Source organism: Typopeltis vanoorti, chromosome 1 (genome assembly GCF_054136105.1).
Source record: "Typopeltis vanoorti isolate ZY-2024b chromosome 1, IOZ_Tvanoo_1.0, whole genome shotgun sequence".
NCBI lineage: Eukaryota > Metazoa > Arthropoda > Arachnida > Uropygi > Thelyphonidae > Typopeltis > Typopeltis vanoorti.
The window spans coordinates 113,774,432-113,792,508 of record NC_143549.1 but is presented as its reverse complement, the minus strand read 5'-3'; the positions used below and the strand labels follow the sequence as shown (position 1 = coordinate 113,792,508).

At 34.9% G+C, this 18,077-nt stretch overlaps 1 protein-coding gene across 1 annotated transcript in view; it reads right to left on the bottom strand.

Moving 5' to 3' along the window:
* LOC150110323 (H2.0-like homeobox protein) overlaps window positions 1-18,077 on the bottom strand; it is a 51,135-nt gene that overhangs the window by 17,359 nt on the left and 15,699 nt on the right. Inside the window, exon 3 of the mRNA XM_090392896.1 lies at window positions 15,578-15,798. Coding sequence (XP_090249022.1) covers window positions 15,578-15,798 — 221 coding nt within the window. The remainder of the gene's footprint in view (window positions 1-15,577; window positions 15,799-18,077) is intronic.

Below are 18,077 nucleotides of genomic sequence, written 5' to 3'. Positions count from 1 at the left end.
GATATTCCTTGACTCTTCTGCATAAGTCTGCGATCGGATTACAACCCTTAACATGAATTATCCGTGTAATGACATGAGTTCATCTCTTTTAAAGTTGTGTAATACCAGTGCAACTCATGCTGAAGGTTGGAAATTTCGTAAACATTTGATCATTTTCGAAACTTTAGAAGTTTTAAAGAAGCACTGCCAAGAAGGCAAACAATGTTTTCTATCTTCGCAAAGTTTGAATTTTCCATTTTGGCACTCATGAGTACTGTATTTTAAATAACGATTAATTTTATAATAATTAACTATTAATTCTATAATAAATAATCGTTATTTAAACGATTAAAATTTGTTATTTTGACGTTATTATATAGTATTACAAATTGAAACTGTTTAAATTTATATTATATAAAATTATTCTTGTTTAAGTTATACAACATTTGGTTGAAAAGATATTTGGTGCTACACTGTTGCCAATCTTGCTTATGTATATATGCAAAACTGCTACTTTTTAATTAAAATCCTAGCTACAAATAGTTGTAAACCGATAGTACTTTAGCAATGTGATTGGGTTAATGGTTAAATAGTCAATAAACCGAGCAGTAGCCTCATATCGGGTGATCAAAATTATCTGCTATCTTTTCTCAAACATCACGTCCGCAGTGGGAAGATTCGAGCCTGCAGGCTTCCAGAGCGAGACGCTATTCACTCCAGACAGACGTACTTAGTACAATATATTTATTATTCTTACTTTTAATTAGGTTCCATGTCAAGTTGAAGGTCTTTAAGGGGTTTTTTCTCGTCAATAAACATACACATACATGCATGTATACATAGTTGGAAGGAGACACATAATTAGCAGTTTGCTGAGCTCAAAAACAGCTTTATTTCAATTGTAAAAGGTAATCAAAGAAGCCCTCTGTTGATAGCACGTTTGGCGCTGTTGGTTGAGAACGGTACTGATCTTGATTAATTACTAAGGCTACTTTAACGCTTAAGTTAGGTGAGCCACTTGTCAAACGGAATCGAGAAGCAATCTGTAAAAATCACTCGGACTGCATTGTGTTTTTGTGCCTCAGGAGATGGCAATATCCTTCCTCATAAACAAGCAAGATACAGAACTGTGATGGAGAAACACGATCATTGCACGTGATCGAGTGAAAAATTCGTCGTGAAAGATGGGCTGCTAATTGGAAGTCTTGTGGGAAGCAATGTGTCAGCAGCTGTTCTCCGTGTCAAGCCCTTTGCCCTGGAACCATAAACACGTTGTCTGACTATTGCATTGCTTCTGGAGGGACGTAGCTGTCACCAATTTTGAGAGACACGTGGTTCCTATCACACGTAACCTTATCGTAGATTTATTCGAGTAAACGGCGTTCTCTGAAGACAGAACCAAACAACGTTTGCGAAAAACATTTGGAGAGGATTGTTTACGGAAAGCGAATCTCAAATTAACACTTTTACACAATTAGCAACGACCAATCTACACCAATTATTGTCTTTTTTTTTTTCGTGAAAAATACTTGTCTCCATACTTTACTTGAACTGTTTTTCGCAATTTAAATATTTTGTAGTATAATGATTGTCTATTTCAAACATCCTTCTTCATCATCATCATCAAATTCCAGATATGTATCCTCAGGAGGCGTACAAGATAATTATGATAGAAGTTACTCCATTACTAACTTCCGATCAACAATTTTCCTCCAAATCAATCTGTTACCTGTCAAGACTCCAACATTATCAGATCTTATATTTCTGTCTTTTAAGGCACTTTTTACTGTATCAATCCATGTACATCTTAGTCTTCCTCTGGGTCTTATAACATCCTTATTAATCTTAACAATGTCCATGCTCAACTTCATATATTGTCGTAATATTAAATCAATTGAAACATTTCTAATTTCTCTGTAAAAAAAAATGAAAGCTAGGGGAAATACCTAAGGTATTTCTTAAATTTTGGGGTGGTCTTGAATTTCGTACTAAAATAAAATAAAATATATAAATTTAAAAAATAATGAAAGAAAATTGTGGGCTACTACATCCTCCAACCTGTACGTTTTCGTTTGAGTCCATGTAAATCTGTTGCATTCATTGTGAGAAGGGAAGGGGGAAAAAAAACATATCCCTTTATCGAAAAACACATCACTCGTTAATGCAATTCTTCAATCTAACCAAGTTTTTTAATGGATTTCTTTGGTCAACATATGACCAAAGTATATACGGGAGATAAATTTCATCGGAGATGCGAGCACACCACCACCCTACTTACTGGAAGCAGGAAGTGAACGTTTGAAAAATTCGAAAAACATTCTCGCGTGTTAAATTTCTGGAATAGCGTGTCAGATAATTTAACCCGTTGCACTCCCATTGTATTAAATGGGTGCTGTATTGATGTTATTGTTAATTTGGATATTACTTTGTGATTACGTTTATTTTATCTTCGAACCAATATTAGCTCATACTTTAAGCATTCTTATTTTAGTTATTGGTTTATTTAATTTTTATTTATTTGTTTATATTTTTATCTTTGGAAATAAACCCAACATTTATTAGTTTCAGCTCATGGTTCATTGGTCTGAAAAAGTTACCCAAAATTCCAATGAAACTCGAACATAAATGTGTTGTTCAAATACTTTTTTGTTTTATTTATATAATTCGTTTCACATTTGACCGTTACACCTAAATAAATTTTAAAATATATGAGATTTAAGAGAGATTTAAAATAATATTTACTCTTATTTCAAGGCTAAAAGTCTTAAATTTAGTTCGGGACTATTCACTGTACACTAAACACGGCACTAATGTATTCTTCTTTTTTTAGGAGCGCAACATAATCCTATTACGCATGTAATAGGATTATAATCACATAATCCTATTCCTTTTGACAAAGCAATTTAAGAAATGATGATGTTTCAGACGACAGCAGAAATACTCATACGATGATTATTGTAGCGATTTACTCAAAATCTATTATTTCCATGGAAACATTAGGTCACACTATTCTTTTTTAAACTTTTCATGGGAATGTCGGCATAATAAAAATAGAGAGAGGGAGAGAGAACTAAATTAGTACCACATGTTTCAACAGAGATGAATGATTTCGTATTTTCAAACTAATATATGAACAATTTGTGTTCGGAAAACTGAGTATATAAAGTATCCTTTATGGAACGAATAAAAAAAGGCATATATTTTTCCTAAAAGGTATTTTGCAAAAATAAATAAATAAAAATAAATCTTATCCACCCGAGAAAAAAATTTAAGTCTCCCCCCACACAAAAAAAAGTTGATGTTTACATTTTTTTTTTTTTTTTGCTTAAAAAACAAACAAACAGGAAAATAGAAATTTTGTAATTATCAACAGAAAAGCGAAGAGGCTTCATTTCGGCGATGTAAAATAACATAAATAGGAATATTAAAAGATCCATTTTAATTTCATAGCTGAATATATATATATAAACTATAAAAGTTACAAAACATTGACCAGAGAGCTTATGAGAATGCAATCTTTGGTATCAGAGTTGCCTTAGTTTACACTACTTAAAAGACACGATCGCTTCCCGGGAGTCCTTATATTCGTCTTTTATTAGTGCCTTTGATTAGGGTTTCACTGGTCTGACTGCTTCGAACTGTTGGCTGTAATCACTTTAACGTTAATCAGAATACATGCGTATGCCACGCCAGTTTGAGGCTTGCTTTTCTGGTGCCTACAGCTATCTATTCCTGTTTTAATAACAATACTACAAAAACAAGTGTAAGGCATTTGAAATAACCATTTAGAACAGAACTGTACAGGAGCTCTCTATAAATAAGATGAGATAGAATATTTTTAATCTGAGAATTAACTGCAACGCAGTATTATTTCTCAAAAGATATATATATATATATATATATATATATGACAGAATGATCATTGACTCGGTTAACATACATAGTTTTATGAAAAATATTGAATGACTAGAACCGAGATTTAATTAAAAAGGTTTTAATATAAACACACTACTAGTTTCGGCCTGTAACAGCCTTCTTCAGGTGACATTATAAAAGAAAAAACACTAAACATTGAGGGTTAAAAGACTATGAACATCATAGACAGTCTTTATACATAATTAGCATTAAAACGTTGTAGTTGTATTTGAAGCTGTTCTTTAAACTAAAAATATCGATATATAGAAAACCCACACATACCAACAGATATCTGCACAGTCAATCTCATCATTTCCCTCCTCATAAGCTTGGAATAATTTCCACCTTGGGACATAGAGCCCGTTCTCTTCTTGATGATCCAAATGAACTGCTTACAGAAATAAACCATCTGAAAACTTCTTTCGAAGTTAATGGATATTCCAAGAAAATCATTAACAAATTCCTTCTTAATCCTCCCAGACATCACTCAGAAGAAACAAATAGATTCAAAAGCAATATATCTATTCCTTACATAAGTACTGTTTCACATAAATTAGCAAAAGTTCTAAAAAAATACAATATCAGAACCTTGTTCACTCCACTTCCAAAGATCCGTTCCTTAATTAGCCACCCAAAACCTTGTCATCATCAACTCAAATACCCTGGCGTATATAAAATATTATGTGACTGCGATATTCCTTATTTCGGGCAGACAGACAAATCTGTCGAAATGCGTATGGAAGAACACATGAGAGACATTACTTACAAGAGACAGCGAGCAAGTGCATTATCAAGTCATATCCTCTTCTCGGCTAATCCTAATGATAATAACCAAAGTCACAAAGTCTGCTGGGAAAAATCTACAAACATCTTCCGTTGCAGTGACGAAATAGAGAGAAAAATTGTGGAATCGAGAGAAATCATCTTCAATCCTGTTCATCTAAATAACAACTTAAGCTACAACCTCCCGGATAGTCATTCAGCTGTAATCATGTACTGGCGTTCACGTGATGCAGCAAGCACGCACTCTCCCAACAATGCAACAAATGAAAGAACAGCTTCAAATACAACTACAACGTTTTAATGCTAATTATGTATAAAGACTGTCTATGATGTTCATAGTCTTTTAACCCTCAATGTTTAGTGTTTTTTCTTTTATAATGTCACCTGAAGAAGGCTGTTACAGGCCGAAACTAGTAGTGTGTTTATATTAAAACCTTTTTAATTAAATCTCGGTTCTAGTCATTCAATATTTTTCATAAATATATATATATATATATATATATATAAGGTTTAATGACTATTACCGCGAGTGCGCCAGTACTGAACAGAAGCAACGTGTGCGTCAGAGAGATTGTAACTCAGGCTGTTGTTGATATGAGAGGAATCTAGAGAAATTTCCCTAGATTCAACAATATTTTTTTTTCGAGTTCATCGTAGCACACATGGATGTTAGCAGTTTGAGTCCAGTTTACAATGTGCTGGCGGCCTTCGTCTGAGTTAGCTGAAAAGAGAACGTGGCTAGAGAGAGCGCTAGCTCTAGTCCAGTACTGGCGCACTCGCGACAGCGCGTAGTATTCGTTTGTTTGGAACTCATACTTGCATTTTTTTCAAACACGCTACTGTTTTTTATACTTGTTCTGTTAGTACAATTTTAAGTCTCTGTAATTTTTTATATACTTCTTTGAATGTGATACCTGAGGATGTTCATGTAACGAAACTAGTAAACTAGTAGTATCTTTTTTTAAATATATCTTGTCATCTTTTCTCTCGGTAATAGTCATTAAACCTTTTTTATAATATTCCAACAGAGTAAAAATGAATTTTGAAAAAAAAAAAAAATATATATATATATTATTTTTTTTTAAAGAATTGAATGACTAGAACCGAGATTTAAGTAAAAAGGTTTTAATATAAAAACACGACTGGTTCGGCTTGTAACAGCCTTCATCAGGTGACATTATAAAAGAAAGAAAAAAGAAAAAACACTAAAACACTGAAGCTTAAATAAACTATGAACGATATATATATATATATATATATATATATATATATAAATTACATCATTACCTTATCATTACTAAAAGGCGCATTTGTAGCTCAGTAGGTAACTACAATGCCCTGTGGTTTGAAAGGCTTGATCCTGTGTAGGACCTTGAAGAACTTTTATAAGGCCTTTTCAACTGAAGGTGGAAGGATTTTTTTATATTTTTTTATCCAGCAAGATAGACAACTGGCCGGAGAATACAGTTGACAGCCATAACATACTGTGTAGATAACATTACCGACCTATCAAAGCATCAGGTTTCTATGAAGCCAAGTTACTTGGCCGTGGCAGGCCACTGAGGAGGGATGAAGATCGTTACCAAATTTAAGTTTATAAGAAGCCAAATCACTTGGTCATAACAAGGTAGTAGGCCCAATAAGCGAGACAGAACTTGACAAGATCCAAGAAAGAGATATGTAAACATAGTTAATTAAAGCAGACCTGAAATTGGAAACTTGCATTTAAAGGTTGATTGATATCGGCCAGAATGTGATGTCAGCGTGACTTCAAACATACGAGGAGAAATACAGACTGTCGTGAACACTGATCTTCTAAAAGTAACAAACCGCTTTCATTCGAATAAATTTAAACTAATATCAAATAAGGTGAACATAAAATATGCATTTTTTTACTTGCAAATGTAATATGAAACCAATATCTCCATTAAACCATTCTAGCCTGATTAGAATTGCAGAGCAATTCAAACTGCTCTACCGTTCTAATTGAACTCCCAACACTTTAACTTATTTAAGATTAAAATTAACTCTAATTTAAGTTGGCAAAACGACACATCGCTAATGTAATTGGTTATTGACTTCACTATTTGCGAATTTTAAGTTGCAAACGTTCCCTTACTCGGAAACCTCTAATTTCTGAGCCGTACAAAATAATTCGGATAATTATTATAAATAAATATAAGGATACTGCAATGTGCAATAAATATGCAGTTTGCAGTATCCTTTTATTACGTTCAATATAGTTTTCGAAGCTTAGTAAACTATATTGAACGCATTATCCTCTTAGATACGAATATCAATATCAAACATGATGTTCTCTTGAACAGACCATAAGGCAAGAAATATCTAGCTTCTAAATTACTTAAAGAAATAATGCACATTTTTGGTCAACCTATTTTTTGTCAGCTATTTTTGGTCAACCAGGATCTTTAATAATCTATCGTTATCAAATCAAAGAAATCAATCCAAGAATATATCAAATTTTAACCAAAGAGTATTTAACCGTCTACGGAAATTAGAAAAATGCATTTAGCATATTGTGAAGATCAATGTGGTGTTTTATAACTACGCTATGCATATTTTGGGTCTGTAACTACAATCAAAAGGCCTTCGGAGTTCAGTTCGTATCGAATTTTTCTTAAGGCATCGATGCCCTTTCTCTGAAAAGACCAAGGTTCGACTCCGTCTAGAAGAATCTTTATAAGAGATTTTCAACTGAAGGTGAGTTATCGGTCCCATGTGGAGTTTGAAAGTTTCCCCTTCCTGGAAACTCGGGATTTTCATTTCACAAACTGACCAGGAGAACAAATGAAGCCTTATATATATGGCATAAGATATCTAACCTAACCTTATCCTATTAAAATATTATGGTTATGGGAGCCAAATATACCTGGCAGGTCATGGAGTCCTAAGGACCTGTAAGCAGAGGTGTAGTCGGGCCAGGGCGACGCCCTAGTACTTTTTTAAAACTATCAACATTTTTAAATTCATTATAATAAATTATAAGAATTATAATAATGAGACTTATAATGCAGTTCCAGCTTTCGGTCAAAAAATAGCAGCTTGCCGCTATTATTATATTATTTAATATATAATATAATATAATATTAATTGAAATATATAATAATTAATATAATATAATATAATTAGAATTACTATAATAATAATAAATGCCGCACTTTATGCTCTGGATTTTTGTTTCCAAGGTAGAGCCCTGGCACTATTTCTTTTAGGACTACACCCCTGCCTGTAAGTACTATTGATGAATGAATGAACTATAACTTTGTATGCTGGGCTTATTTCCTACATACTTTCCCCTGCGCGTGCGCGCGCGCGCGTGTGTGTGTGTGTGTTGCTCTTTAATATCGGTACTAAGTTGACATACTTAAAAATTAGCCACGAAAACTAAAACTTAACATGAAATAAACTTCTTCTTCCCTTCCCTAGTGGCCTGTTACGGCTAGCCCTATACCTCCAGGTGTGTCCTGTCTGTAGCTGCGTGTGCTCACGGGGCCGGTTTGCCTGCTTGCGGGAGGAAAAACCGCCGATAAACTAGGGAGAAAAACCCTGCAGTTCACGCCCAAGACCGGCTAACTTAGGAATGTCTGAGAAAGATCCTGAAGCTCCTCACGTCGACGACGGGAACTGAACCCAGGACACTCCTTTTCCCAGGCATATGGTTGCGAAGCGCATAGCACTCGGCTAAACGCACGGACGAAATAAACTTAATAGTTGTAAAATTTTCGCCTATATATCAATAGGCATCCTCAGTACATTGAAATTGGAACAGCCTGTGTAGCTCAGTGGATGTGGCGTTAGCATACCACGGCGCTTGACCGCACGAAGGAAGACTTTGTTTCGAGTCTAGTCGGCGACTAGAGGAAATTTTTCCAAGCCTTTTTTCGACCGTTCCCGAGTTAGTCGATCTCTAGCACAGGCAAGCGGGTTTTTTTTTCTCTCGGAAAGTCGGGTTTTTCGTTCCGTAAACTGAAGAAAATCGAGCGTAGATTAGATCGCATCGTGAGGCAAACAATTAAATATCGCCCCTGATGAATTATAAGATAAAAATATAAGGAAATCTCCAATTGTTATTTCGTTTTTATTACAACAGAAACATTAATGCAAAACAGTTTCATAATATTAATTAAATGTTTGTTCTAAGGGGATATCGCGCAATAAAACTGTTTATAAGCTCTTCTAAATTTAAATTATAAACTATGTCCGTCTCTAGACCAACCCATCTTTCTTGGGTGTTTGCTGTTCGCCAACAATTTTTAATCAGGTTAAGCTTGGAAAAACTACTTTCCGCACTTGCTACACTAACAGGAATTGCTAACAATATCCTTCGGACGGGTTTACGTTGGGATAAATTTCTACAAGATTTTGGTTATATATACAGATATCCCTCGATTAACGCGGCTAATTAATCCCACGATGTTACCGTGTACATCAAAATCGCGTTAATCAAATCTAATAATCAATGGTAAAAATTACAGTTCGTCCATGATCGATTACTGCATTAATAATTCGTTTTATGTGGTACTCTTTTTAGGAAAGATAAAAAATGAATGCAAAGTAAATGTTTAATAAATGCTTGTACCTACATTATTTACTGCAATTTTTTTTTATCAAAAGAAATTATCAAGAGTCGTTTGAACAGTTTTAGTTTTTTTCTTATCGGCATAAATTCTACGATAACAAGCAAAATGACTCTCCAGACCTCGGCAAACAAGCAATAAAACATAAAGAAAAAACACTTGCAAATATAATACATGATGGTACAAATTAAGCGGATATTGAACCCAACATTATTTCATAGCCGAATATAGAAACTACAAGAGTTTCGTGCCGAATATATAGAAACTAAAAGTTTCGGCGGATGCAAGCATAAGCAACTTTATGGGAAACTCGTAGTAAAGGTGGAGTAAGCTTCAGATCACTTTTCTTAGTAATTTCCATAATGTAAAGCACATTACATAACATGTGTTAACAAATCAAACTGACAGCAAAAAACAGTGCCACTCATAACATAAGAATGCACAGCTACTCCAGACCGACAAGCTTATACACTGAATTGTGTAAGAATATTCATATTTATATTAAATTAAACATTTTGCATGTATATGTCAGATCAGCTGCGAGCTCCGCAGGGTTAAAGGCACGTTAATCAAAACTCTTGCCGCATATATCAAGGGATTGCCGCAATTAATTTCGCCGCGCTAATCAAATCCCGCCTTAAGCAAGGGATACCTGTATATGATAAAATTGGGTGAGGACCACTTTTCTCTTGTATTATTTTTGAGAGCATTTTTAATTCTTCAAATAAATCTATTGCATCTACATCAAATGTCGTAAAATATCTTGTTGCCCTAATACGGCGCCTACCGCAATATGGCTGAACGAGCGCCCTTAATTAAGCGGCGCCGTGAGGCAGGCTGCCTCTATGCAACACCCTGTCGACGGGACCACGAGATGGCTGCAGTTGTTTAGCCATTGTCTTCACTGAGTGCCGCTTAATTAGTGATAGCCTTGGGCCAGCTATCCCTGATTGAGTACCAGTGGAGACTGAACTGCCCACTCAGTCTCTAAACGTTAGATAGCGCTAAAACGTTAGATAGTCTCTAAACGTTAGATAGCGCTAAAACGGCCTCGCCTACTCTTTTTTATTTCCGTATAGGGAGTTAGCTGATTTTTTTTTTTAGGAATCATTTTCAAAAAGCGCCCTATAGCGTTAAATAACAACAAACGGTCAGTGAATTATTTTTAAAAAAATACAATAATATAATAATCAGGAATTTGGATAGAAATGATGTAATACTATGTCCCATCAAGAGAATAACTGAAAATCAGATCTGTTAAGTCTCGACCATCTCGACCAAACATAGAAAAAAAAAAAAAAAAAACTATGTGTTGGGTGAGATGGCCTATTCTGCTAGGTCAACTAGCGCTTTTTGATGATGATTCTTTAATTGTAATTTTATAGTGAGTTCCATTGTCAATAAACTATGATACATAGGCGAAAATGTTACAACTATTAAGTATATTTCATGTTAAGTTTTAGTTTTCGTGGTTAATTTTTCTAAGAATGTGTGTGTGTGTGTGGGGGGGGGGGATACAATGATGATGGCGATAATGACAATGTGACGATAACTAACTGTAAATTTATTCCATTGATGACTTGGATGAACATTTGCTCTTAGGGTGTAAGTCGACTCTTCATAAAGTCTGTACTTCACTCTGAAACTCAGAAGAAATTGATTGATTTTTACATGGCTTTACAAGGTAAATACGAACTAGAACAATGGAAATACTCTATACAGAGTTACTCGTACGTTAAGTGGCACATTGGTCGAGATTCGTTGATACAGAGAGCTTTTTGTATTTGTGACATGATGAAAAATTACATCAGCTGGAAATCCCTTTAACAGATGATATGGAAGAACAAGAAATTGTCTTAAAACTTTTAAAAAAAAAAAGTTAACAGCAAAGGGAAGACAACCGGACCTTAGTAGAACAATCCACAGCGTAACCAATCGACTCAAAGGAGACTCGTATATGCAAGAAACTCGGTGCCAAGAGAGACAGTTGTTGTTGTTGTAAGTTATAGAAACTAAACGAAAATAGTGTAGTGTTCGCGTGACTGGTGGTGTAGAAGTATGCTAGCCGGAAAAGACTTGTTTCGTTCTCAGGGAAATCGGAGAAACGACTATGAGAGACCTCCTGGTGTGAGCGCTACAACGTCGCTAAATATCAGATCGGTACTGAATTACTGATAGACTAGGAACTATTTACGGAAGATTTTAAGCGACGAGAGAAAAGCAGGGGAACGACCGTTGATATGAATTCTTTTTCTCAGAATGAGCCTATCTTTCATGAAGTGCTATTACTTGATGGGTGAATGACTGTGAAAAATTGAGTTGATCAAATGATGAAATCGGAGCGTAGACATAAAAGCATTCTGTAAATATCCCCCCCCCCCAAAAAAAAAAACTGTTGACAGCGATTGCTAATTATATTATTCTTAATTGATGGTGTCGATTTATGATTCATATTAATTCCATTCAATATACTACAAAGATATAGGACTGAAAAGCAGAAAATGCTTTGATTGAGTTTTTTTTTTTTTTTATTTGTAAAAATAAACTCGACAGGAAAATTGTCTTTGTTTTTAATTTTTAAATATTCACATTTTAAATCGGTTAGTTGCTTTAGCTGAAACTCCGTAGCTCCGTCGGTATCGCTGATGTACTCAGATTGGAAAGATCTGAGTTCAATTTCCGTTTAAAATGCGAACTTTGATGGGACATTTCACCCGAAGATGAGTTAGCTAGTCTCACACTAAAGTAGAGGGGGGAGGAGTGTTGATTCCCAGAAATTCGACGTTTTCTTCTTGCAGTACAGAAAAATCAGGAACATACACTTGTACCATAAAGAGGTGCAGTAAGCTACGGAAATAAATCCGTCGGATTTATTTTTGAAAGCCTGCATAGTTAGGTGTGGACCTACGCCCAAGAGTAAACGGATGATAATGATCATTAGCTTTAGCGTGTTGTGAAAAGTAAACCCAACACCCAGTGTGTCTGAGAAAACAAACGTAGCGCTAGGTGTGTCCACGACATACAAATCGTTGAAGGCCATATAAATAGTTTATCATATAAACTGTCTGCATTTTTCAAAAGCTTTACACTCAAGCGACACTTGGAAGTTATGTTTGTAAAATCGTCCATGAGAGCGAAAGGAGCGAAGTACGAGAGATGTAAAATAAGATGAATACTTTATTACTTGGGGGGGTGGGTGAAGAGAGATTGTTTTTCATACTCTCTGTAGATATAAAGATAGCAAACTGTATCCATCATATAGTTAACTGTTAAACTACTTACTTAAACTTGGGTTTAACTATTACAAAAAAAACTCCAATCTAAATAAAAATAATTGCTTTGATCTCACCATGTTTCTGATGACCATTCCATGAAGAAAGTAGAATAAGCCAACTAGAAATAAGTGATAACGGCAATACCATAAACCTTGTAAATTCGCGTACTTAATTCCTGTGTAATAATGTAAAGAGTCTCAATTAATATGAAGAAAATATTTCAGTACAACGCAAGAAGATACATTAAGTATTAGAAAATAAGTTTTGGACACTCCCGTTTTAGAATAAAAAGTACTAATATGTGTATATTCCTCTTCATCACATGCAGCCTTATAATGCAGCATAAGCATACAGATGTCATTGGTCTATCTGTTCATGACAATGATAAAAAAACTGCATTATCCAGATTCAATTGTAAGCAATCGTATGAGCTATTGAAATGTGAGGATGTCATGTGAGCTATGAACGTCCAAACCGATTAAGGAGATTAATACACGGGGATAAAAGAATGCTTGGAAGGACAGTATGGAAATAGAAGCAGCGAAAACGATCAAGGGATAGGAGTTGGACAATGCTACTGTGGTTCAAGTTACTGCATAAAGAACTATAATTTCAGTTTCTATGGAAGGGCAGCTGCACATAAGATAAACATCATCGATGATACCCTTTGATTGGAAATACCTAGGCTCGATTCGGTTTAAAACGTGAAGATCTTTATAAGAGATGTGATGTTGGATGATATACGCCAGGGACTTCAATTTTCGACCAATCTATGGATATACTGCCGTGTGCAGACACAACTAGATCATTAAAAAATAAATAAATAAAAATCATAATTAGTTCTGATAATCTTTTTTTTTTTTTTCAGAAAAAGAGTAAGGGAGGTAGGGAGAATCATATATAAACCTTTCGCCTAATAGAAGTAATTTCTTTATCAAAGCAAAGCAGTCCCAACATAATCAGTTTTATTTTTAATGATAGGTTTTATGGAAACTATCTGGCGTTTTATCAGCATAGATTTTTACACATGGTCATATCAAGCAACTTAGCAAAACAGCAATAGTAGAAACAATAAACGTTAGAATTGTATCTAAATATTTAGACACAATTCATAGCTGCAACATAGCTATTAATGACTAACGCGTAGTACAGAAATTCTAGACCAGTCTGTATCCCTGTAGTAGTTATTAAGGTATCAGACAGACAGGTAAGAAATCGCATCCAGAGGAAGGAACATAACACCTTAATCTTTTATAGAGCATAACACGGCTTGTTAAAACTAGATGTTGTTTTGTTAAGGGGATAAAAATCCCTTATTGTTTTTCAGCCAGTAAGCGAAACTAAGATCGAAAACTACGATCTGAACGTTTCATGCCGACGAACTGTCGGCGTATCCAAGCGTAAGTGACTACTTGGTAGTGCCACACCACGGCAACTCGTTGCAAAGGTGGAGCAAGTTCCTTCAAGCTCGCTTACTGGCTGAAAAACAATAAGGGATTTTTATCCCCTTAACTTATCAACCTCGCCAGAAATATAGCCGTTTGGCTTTTCTTCTTAGATGTTGTTTTATCAATCTACTCATATTTCACAGTCGAGTGACAGGGTTAAATAAGGGTAACGAATAATGATTATTTCGATTTGCCAAAGCATTTTGACAGAATTCCATACAAGAGATTGTTATATGTATGAATATCAAGGAGTGATCTATAGAAGAGCGGTCTAAGAGATTGGGGGGGGGGGTAATAGAATACTACAGGGTTCTGTATTTCTAACACCCATGTACATAAATCTTGCAGATCAATGATGTTGGGCATGGTGGGAGAGAAAACATTTAATTATACAGTATGCGGATGGTATAAAGCTGAGTCGGATGATAAGGAACACTTCTGTTATAATCTGACTTGAACAGACTGATTCAATGTGCAGAGTATCAGGTTTAATGTCGCTAGGGGGAAAGGGTGAAGACATTGCAGATTAAGTATTATATTAATGCGAATTTGCTGCAAGTGGTTGATAAAGGGTGGACTGCGAGTTAACGTTAGAGGACACATTGCAAAGGTGGTTAAGACGTCACATCGGATGATATCCGCAGTATTGAAAACAAAAACTAACTTGCACTTTACAGTGACTTAATAAGACCATATATGGATTGCTTGTACTCAGATATTGTCGCCTAGTTCCATGGAGATGAGGAAATAGTCGAAAAGGCCCAGCACCGAATAATCAAAATCATATCAGGCTAGTGAAACTTTGCCTATGAAGACAGACTGAAGGAGATTGTGGAGAGCTAGAAGGAGAAGGAGAAATAGATACAAACATACAAACAAACATAGAAACAAATTAATAAAGGATTCTTGCTGTATGATGCAGGCAAGATTCCGACAAAACAACGTCTAGAAGTAGTAATTTTGAATGGCAGCAAAACCCGCGAAATTGTATCTCAAACATTAAAAACATCTTTTTTTTATTTTTTTAAAGTTTACATATTTTCTTGAATTTAGGTGCGCCAAATGCGCTTGCGTAGGAGCGTATATATCCTATAGTGGATGCAGGTGGAAATTTTTTTGCAGCTATGGCAAGTAGGTTATCCCTACAAAGCTGAAGAAGGATGTGCTCTGGAAAAATGTGGAGTCCAGGTTCTTTTCATGGAGTGTTGTGAGTGAATACAATAAGCTGCTGATGGACATTATGAGTGAGTCTTCGGTGAATGTATTTTGAAGAAGTGTGATAGGACATGAAATTACATCTTTCATGTGATTCTCTCTTGATGAATCCTTTATTCCTGTATTGCCTATATAAGAACAACAACAGCAACAGCAAAAAAAAAAAAAATAATAATAATAATAAAACTTCGACGAAACGTTAAAAGGAAACTATAAACAACAATAGATAACTTAAAGAAGTGAATTTACTCTCCACTCTAATAATACACATAACGTACCCCTTTAAATATTTAACTATATTATTATTATTATTATTATTATTATTATTATTATTAACATCATTTAAGTCAAACTGCTCACTGACCTGGGCATCTGTTAGTCCAAGGGTGGCTGCTAGTTGTCGACGATCGGGCTTGGTGATATATTTCTGAATTGTAAATCTCTTTTCTAATCCCTTTCTTTGTAGATTGGAAAAAACTGCACGCGACCAAGACCTTTTCCTTTTGCCACTCACTGTGTGACCTGATGTTGGACTGTCGCAAGTGATGTCGCTTTCCACTGACGTCGTCCCTGGGTGAGGATACACTGGAAAAGCAGAATAATAAAATTCATAATAAAAATCGGAAAATCTGAATATATATATACACGCAGGTTCAATGTGAATCCAATTCACGAAAGGTTGCACACGGTTATATACCAATTGTACATTAGTACAACATGAACTAGGAGATTAATAATCCTGGAACAGCTGCATAGCTAAGTTTTTAGCCTTTGGCAAATTCATAGCTATGCGCCTTTTACAGTGTGACAATTTTGATAAATTGGTAAAATATCCTGTCGCTATCGCCCTTCTGATACTGACACCTTTAGCAACTGTCTCAATGTCAAAGAGTTCTTACTGATTTGTCCTGGAATCCCAGCTCTACTAAATATGAATTTTTTTAGGTTTGTAGAAAATTAAGTAGTCTCACAACTGGAAATGAAATTCCTCCCCCTAAAATATACACAAGCGTTCATGTTCGTAGTGGAATTTGATGCACAAGAACGATGGATTATTGTTAGCTTTACTAATTAGTATTATACATTATCAACGTGTAGACAAGTGGAACAGCTATTTATAGTGCCAAAATGTAATAAACAAGACGTTATGAATTTTTCTGAGTGATGACCACCATATCAAGTCTTGCCTACTCCTACGATCCCCAAATTTACAGAGTTGATCACTGGTTTGCAGAAGGAAGATATCAACGTCCATGTATTTGTAAAGAAAATAGTTATTTTATTATTGTTGTTTTTGTTGCTGTTGTTATTATTAAGAATGGGAAGCATGACTTCAAGCAAACAAGTTCGAAATGCCTTGCTCATTAATGAATACGTCAGCATCCGTTAAGTGAGAAAAGTCATCCAATTACCAATCTCAATCGTTTTGAAGAAAAGTTTAGTCCTTTCACGACTTTCGTTTACTGAAGCTCGAGTGGATCAGGAATTCAGGAAAAGAAATTAAACAGCTGAAGTACTTTCAGTCCATCCATCTTTCTCTATTGCTAATATTATTTACAGTTTAAAAATGAATAAGGTAGAAAAATTATACAAAAACGGAAAGAAGAACGCTACTACTTCCTTTACTCTCTTGAAGTTCGTTAAACTTAATACCGCAATATTTTCTACATCAGTCTCTCTATTCAGAGTATATTCTTCAGTCTTACCCCGAGAACACAGAACCAGTTAGTGGATTTGTTTCTGTTCAAATTTCAGAAACCAGTTCAGTTTTTTTTTTTTTTAATTTATTAGTTTGTGTAAAGATTATCGATGTCTTCCTTCCTTACACATGTTTACTCTAATGTCTGTCCTGGCGAAAGGAAAACTACGCAGCTACAACCTGGATCCAAAGAGCTTAAGAGAGAGTGATTTTTTTTTTTTTTTTTTTTTTACAAAAATCTAGACTTTCCGGAATGAAATTCTATAAAGAAGTGCTTAAAGTAGGTTTTTTTTTTTTTTAATCTCTCATATATAAAATCGAACCTAGGTTCCAAAATCTCGAAGATGCAATAGCTTAAAACTCTGAAAGATCCAAGAAAAGGAACCCTCGTAGTGGAATTAAAGATAATGATCATAATAAGATCTTAGAAAAAATTTTTCTTCGGTTACTTCAAAAAAATTTTTTTTTCTGTATCCCATCCCATTCCAGTGTCATTTCCTATCTAGGAGGGTGACAACCATGGTATGACTTATGGTTAACTACAAGTGTTACGACATGTGATGAGGACCCTATCTCTTTCACATATTGTCACAAGTATTCATGGCTGTAAGCATGTGTATGTTCACAGAGCCGGTTTGCCTGTTCTGGGGGAACAAAAAATCCAAGTTTCTGGGTGAAAAAACTCCCTACTTGCGTACGAGACCGGAAGTTATAAAGGTTCCTCACGTCATGGATGGGAATAGAACCCAGGTCTTTCCAACCTAAGGGCTTCATCTATACTGACTAAGCTACGGAGCTCCTCTTTACAAATTAACTCAGTAAATTAGGAGAATGTGAAATAATGCTGGAAAAAATTCATTACAAGGGTGGTTATTATTTTTTCAGCTATAAAGGTATTATTTTATACATTTTTTTCTGTATAGCAACAGCTTATTTCTATTCAAGCGAACGCATTTATTTGCTTCTACAAACTCTTGATTATCTCTAAATGAGGTAAATCAAGAAAATTCAACAGGAACAAACGAAAGCATAGCATAACTGTTTTCAGGTTCTTTACAGATCATAATTATTATACATCCCCCCTTTTTGCTTTTTTCATTCGACTCAGGATGGAAAGTAGGAAGATAGCTCAAGTTCGCAGCATAGACGCCGTAATCATCTTTTA